The 7043-nt window shown below is 30.6% G+C and overlaps 1 protein-coding gene across 1 annotated transcript; it reads right to left on the bottom strand.

The window, feature by feature from the left end:
• Positions 1 to 2647, bottom strand: LOC114402896 (probable inactive receptor kinase At5g53320). The gene is made up of 2 exons (XM_028365586.1): positions 1338 to 2647; positions 1 to 902 (listed from the first exon to the last, which is right to left on the bottom strand). The coding sequence occupies exons 1-2, from the start codon at positions 2527 to 2529 to the stop codon at positions 241 to 243; spliced, it is 1854 nt and encodes a 617-aa protein (XP_028221387.1). The 5' UTR covers positions 2530 to 2647; the 3' UTR covers positions 1 to 240.
• Between the last annotated feature and the right edge of the window lie 4396 nt (positions 2648 to 7043).

A 7043-nucleotide genomic window follows, 5' to 3' on the forward strand; every position in this document is an offset into this window, starting at 1 on the left:
TTAACAAAAGATTACAATAACATTTATCTGAGTTCAAAAGCGTAGTTCCAGAATACAGGATTAATTCCTAAATAACAAACAGATGACTACAAAGTATCACATATTCATCTACTGGATCATGCTCATCATTTCTAACTGACGTGGGACTTCTTTAACATACCGAGACAAGTTCTCACACAGGAATCATTATGATATATAAATAGGTGAATACATGTTATTATAGGGAGCATGAAGATAAATTCAATAATTTGATCCTGGAGAATCCCAGGTTTCAGGTATGATTTTGTGAAGTGAACAGCATTCATCGCGGTTGGATCCATTGGAACAGCATTTGGAAGCATAACGTTCCTGATGTTGCTCATGTTGATCCATGACCTCTTCAATCTTCTCCAAAATCTCCACAGTGGTTGGCCTATTTTCTTGGAAACATGACACACACAAGAGGGCTATATTAAGAAGAGGAAATGCCCATTGATGATCATTTTCCCTAACCTCTTTGTCAAATACCTCTCCTGTCCATTCCTCCCTCACCATGGACCTCACCCATCTAGCAAGGTCTATTCTACTCACCTCTATGCTCTTTCCTGTTAGTAGTTCCAAGAGAATCACTCCAAAGCTATACACATCACCCTTTTCTGTTAGGCTCTTTTCAGGAGCAGTGTATCCCTGAGAGGAAAACAAGAAACCTCTATTTGGGTCCATAAATTTTGATAAGCCATGCTCACTTATTAGTGGCTCATTGTTCTCATCTAGAAGGATGTTTGAGGGCTTGAGATTTCCATGAGGAACGACCTCCTCCTCTCCATCCAACTTCCTATATATGAAGGCCAAACCCCTTGCAATCCCACATGCTATATTCAGACGCAGTTTCCATGGGAAATCTTTTCTACCTGCTATATAATCTGCATAAAAAACAAAATCAATTACTTCAAACAATTTAGTTTTGATACACTGGTGGTGTATTTATGCTATCAACCAATTAGAAATATGACTATTATTTCAAAAGTCATCAACAAATTCATGATTGGATAGTAATGTAAAAAGTTTTGCACTATCTGTAATTCTGTATATTCTATAGTCGTTCCTACTTAAACTTAAGTGTTAAATAACTTTTATATCATGATATATTAAATGTATCCCTTTTAATATAAAAAAAAATACTTTGTTTTCTTAATCACTTATTAGCATTTGCCTTGTATTAATGTACTAATGTGAGGTTTCAGCTAATAGTATTGTGCAAATGATCAAGGCAGAAATATATTTACACATACAATACATGTTTGGGAACACAGAGAGAAGGTGGACGATGTGGAATGTTGCAATTGATGATAACTTACCGTTTAACAGATTAAGCAGGCTTCCATTGCTTTGATATTTGTAAATGATGAATTTTTCTTCACTGGTGGAACGATAACCAACAAGGGGGAGAATATTCTGATGCTTCAAGTTACTTATCTTCCTTAATGTTTCACCAAATTCTTCCAAGGATACCTGCAAATTCTTCAATCTTTTGACAGCATAGTAAACATTGTGTTCCAATTTCACCTTGTAAAGGCTGCTGCAGAAGCCTTCACTCCTCAAGTCAGCAGTGGCTCGAAGAAGGTCCTCGAGTGTGAACCTTTCACGATCTTCAACAAAGAAAACAAGCTCAGAATCTCCTTCCTTTAGCTTCACCTCTTGAACTTCATGAGTTGTAGCCTTTATTATTGGAGACACACGACGATGGTCTTTAACTACAGCAACCTCTTTCTCTGCACTTAACTTTGCTGACTTCTTTACAATAAAGTAAATGCTTGACAAAAGCAATCCAGCACCCAAAAGGAACACCCCCAAGGTTTCCACCCTCCAAGACGATGAATCCTTCCCATTATTAGGTGTGCTGTTACTTAAAGCACCTGGTGGTGTTGCCTGCTCTTGCAGTATTGTGTTTGTGTCACTTTCCTTTAGCCTCTCTTTGGTACTATTGCTTTCCAACTTGTTACTTGGAGTCACATAATACCTAAGGAGGTGCCTATAATATTGTTGTTTACTAGGGATCATACCAGAAAAATTGTTATTGGAAATGTCTAAGTTCCTAAGATGTTTCAATTTTGTTAAGGCATTTGGCAACCTCCCACTCAATTGGTTGCTGGTTACATTTAAATGTGTCAACCTTGTACAATGCAAAATTGACTGTGGTATGGTTCCTCTAATGTTGTTGTTAGCCAAGCTTACCACTCTTAACTTTTGGAGCCTGCATAGGGAATCTGCATCGATTGTGCCACTAAGGTTCAAGTTCTCAAGCCTTATATGTACAACATTGGTAGCATTTGAGTTACATCTTACACCATTCAACTTGACCAAGCATGGATGCGATGGTGACCCATTCCAGGTAATGTTAAGCTCGTTTCTGGGATCAAGGGCCCTTAAGAAATTTAAGAAAGACTCAGATTCTGATGACTTACCTCTTGTACAGTCTATGATAAAGAAAATGATAGCAAAGAAAACTAGCCTCCTTAGAAACACAGCAAAATCTCTTGTGTTCTGCATTTTTTGTGGCTTTCTCCTCTGTTGTTAAGGGTTTCGCGAGTGAATCATGCTAGTCCTGCATGCTTCTTTATTTGTGAATTGGATAAGGACTTATCTCTTCTTAGAAGTTTTCGCTGGGTACGTGTAATACTTGTTTTATTTGGTACATCGTTAATATCTCCATGCAATATAAAATTACACGTTGTTCCAAAAATTGATGGGTGGTATGTATATCGGGATTGACAACAAAATTCCAAGGTATCAGTATAACTCTTGTCATGAAGCATCTATCCTATAAACTAAGTGTTTCTACAGGGAATTTCAAAATACTCTGTTCTCCAACAAAAATATTCACCTCTTTCGGAGTACCTACCTACCCCATATACCAACATTTTATAGATAAATATAAAAATAAATTTTATGTTTTGCACGCTATTTTGGTTAGTTATAAAAAAAATTGTTAGCTGAAAAGACTATTTAACCTTGTTAGTAGCATTTGATAAACATTTTTCTTATAGTTTGTAATCTTTTTGAGATACTACTTCTAGTAACCATTTTTTAAACTTTAGCTTTTAATTTCCTATATTTTACTCATCTTATGTTATTAAAATATTTATTAAATTTCCATTTTATCCTTTTTTAATGTAAGGTAAGATTTCATTTTTTTTTTCTTTCACCCATAATGTATAGTTTTACATAAGATTGGTTTTATTATTTTTATTTTATTCTATTTATATTTTTAGATATTTTTATCTAACACGTATAATTTAGTAAATTAATTTATTAGCTTTTAGGTTGTTTTGAACGTGAGTGACGTAGAAATTGCACGATAATGGATGGTTAGAGAAAAGGGAGAGGCTCAGAAGAATTTGGGAAACTTAATAAAAAATAAAAAATAAAAGCTAGTAAAACCACAACCTTTAATTTAAAATATAATAAATCCAATGATGTTAACAAGGTTTGTCAAGGTGGGAGACATATCATGTTAATTGCCGTCATGTATCATAACCTTTAAGTCTTTTATGTTTCAATTAGATTTCCCTAGCATCGCAATTATGCAATTGAATCGATAAAAGTGTTACGTGGCCAATTTTTATTTGTCAATCTATTCAAATTATCACTAATGTTTTCTGACAAATAATATTGTAATTAGATTAACATTTTTCGTTTCAATTTGTACTGAGATTTTTTTGGTAAAAAAAATACCAATGCTCTTATAAAAAAAAAGAGTTAATAAAAATTAATCTGGACAACATGGTTCTAAACCAAACATATTAAAAACATTAACCAGGCTGAAAGCTGTAATAGATGTGATGTGAGCAGCAAAACGTTAATATATTATATTCATTTAATAGATAAGAATGAATAGTTTTAATTAATTTATTTGAGTAATAATATGGGTGAATGTTGGATGACATCGATTATAGGTGTGTGCCGGCTAGGATTTGTAAGGAAGAGAAAAATGAAAATTGGAAGTGTTTATAGACATTATGAGTGTCTTGATACATAGGTGATTTTTCACTCTATTCTTTTTTGTTTTCCTGTTTTTTATCTTAACCCTTATCATCATATCCTGCATGTCTTGTAGGTAAACGGAATAAATGACATAGAAAGGGGGGAAAATACCCTTGTGTGGGAGAAAAGAGACAAGAGAAGGCACAGTAAATAAAGGAAAGGAAAAGAATAGGGATAACATATATATTTTACTTCTCCACATTATAAAATTTAAGAAGACAGAGTACATTAAACCACTTTTTGAACTCTTATATTTGTTGTGGTGGCTGTGGTCATGAGTATGCGGCTGAGTCTTTGCATAAGAAAGAATTAGTAAGTAGAGACTATAAAAGTAAGTATTATTCGTCACAAGTCATGTGAAATATATATATATATATATATATATATATATATATATATATATATATATATATATATATATATATATATATTACCTCATGTGTATTCTTCCCAAGAACCCTACTTGCATAACAAAAAGTTCTTTATCTTTTCTAACAATTAGTTAAACAATATATATTTTAACATTAGATATTTCAATATGGTATGATTCTTCGCATACATTTTTTGAATTTTCATGTATCACTTAATTTTGTACATTTACCGCAAATAAATAATATTATATAGTTTAATTTTTCTTATTAGATAAACTATCAAATATACTATAGTATCAAAAAATGAAAGAGAAAAAATACATGACATTAAAAAGTAACAACAACATTTTTCACCTTGTTTAATTTCTAAATGTAAATGATGCCAAAAAAAAATCCTAAATGTAAATAATTTTACTACATACAATTTGGTTACTAGTCTATTAATTTAAACATTTTATCTATTGTAAGTACGGTCGATAAAATAAAGTTGTTAAAATTATAATTTTAACCATTTTTAAGACGATCCAAATATGATTTAAAAAAAAGGTGATCCAAATATTAAACTTAATTTACAAATCAAGTCAAATCTTATCTTCTTTATAAGCTTTCATTATGACTTATGAGTATTTCTAAATCAAATCAATATAAGTGAAAGAAATTAAATTAATTCCAAATTTAAATTTAATATTCTGATCGCAGTTTAAAATTTAATATAAGTTTTGTAAGAAAATCCAGTCACAATAAATTAGTTCTTAAAAGCAACTAATTTTGTATCATTAATATCATAAAATTTAATTAATGAATTACATAATGCAATCTGTTTTGAAATAGTATATTTTTGTTATATTTGTATTGCCTAAAATGCTTTACATTTTAAAAAAAATCTTAATATTTTGGCAAATAGCTGTCATGGACCTAGTTATATAGATAGGAGACTAATTGTAGCATTAGCATGTGCCGTTCCTTGAATATGTTAGATTATACATGAACAACTAATTAATAATTGAAAATAAACATTCATTGACTTTCCACCTCTGCAAAAAATATTTACTCTCCTACCTTGACCTGCATGATATAAAGTTATGAACCAAGAATATTTTTTTGTCTAAGGTCAAAAGATAACAGGTCTTTTTCAATTTATTAAATTAGAGGCTAATATCATGTATAATTAAATTTTTTTTCAGAGATTATTAGAAAGATTAAGTTTCTTATGTATAAACAAGTGTACCTGTTGTATTTGTTTAAGCATTTTGATATATTTCTTTTTTTCTCTAGCTGCTGTCGGTATGTCATTATTGTATCATTTTGGGTTTAATATAATTTACATTTTTTCCAAAAAAAAAATTTATAAAATAAAAATTAAACATAAATTATCTCACTATATAAATCATTTTTATTCATGTGAATACCTTAATCTATTTACAAATCCTTTGAGTTTATGAACCACCAATATACTAATATATGAGTGATATTACCGCAATCACTGTTATAACATCAAACATAACGAAATTAAAATTGAATATTTTCCCCTGCCATAATTCCATTGGCAACCTTCCTTCGAAATTGCCCCTAAGGTTGTTTAACCACCTTGCACTTGTCTTTATCTCCAATTTGCTCGTGCAGAAGATGATTCTGTGAAGTGTTTTTTTTTTGTTTTTTTGAAATTATGTAGTAATGTTCTTTGGCATTCATGAGGAATTTGCAAAGTACAATGCTTGGATTCGTGCCCTGCAAATAAAAGAATACTGAAAGCAATAAGAAAAGTCAATGTCAAAATCCCTATTGCTTTAAGGAGAAAAAAGATGTGGTACACCCAACGGGTCACTACAATAATTTCCCAACAAAAATGAGTGGGGTTGCACGTTACAAGTCTAAATACCCTTTAGTTCACGCCTACTTCTCTTCATCATTAAGCTTAGCTTTAATCCAATAGCCGTTGGACCAATTTTTAAAATATGAACAACTCATTTTGCTTGTTGTAGTTATTATATGTAGGCTGGCCTCCAGACACGCTTAAATTGCGTTCAAATCCTTGACTTCACCTTTTTCCTTTGCCCTCGAATCAAACGATAAAACCCTTTTCATTCTCACATTGCTTTTGATTTCTTCCAATTTCCCATTTTCATAAGCAAAAAAGATATTTGAACACCCAAAATTCAACCCTAAAGAGAAAGAAAAAAAAGAAACAAAAATATGTATGATATATAATATGATGTGACACTAAGTGAGAGATAAAAATAAAAAAATATTAATGAAATGTTTAAAATTAAAAAGTGTTCAAATATTATCACTCAAATATCCTTTTGATATTCAAACATTCTTTAAGGATAGTAATTTAGAATTTATTTAAATATACTTATATAAAAAGATTAATAAATCTTGTACAATACAAAATGATAAAATAAAAAGTACATATAAAGGATATGATTTTCAAGGATGAAGATACGAATAGTTTTTAAAAACTACATTTATACTTGGATGAAATCGTTAACCCATATCCTTTTTAGAATCAGGTCCTTCTAAAATGGGACAATTATACTTTTTTTTTATAAAATTTCCTTTCTAAGATTACATTTAAGAGACTTTAATACTATTTTTATTTTTCAAGATATAGTATTTATATTCCATCATGCATTCATTGACTGCTGA

This window comes from Glycine soja, chromosome 2, assembly GCF_004193775.1.
Source record: "Glycine soja cultivar W05 chromosome 2, ASM419377v2, whole genome shotgun sequence".
Lineage (NCBI taxonomy): Eukaryota > Viridiplantae > Streptophyta > Magnoliopsida > Fabales > Fabaceae > Glycine > Glycine soja.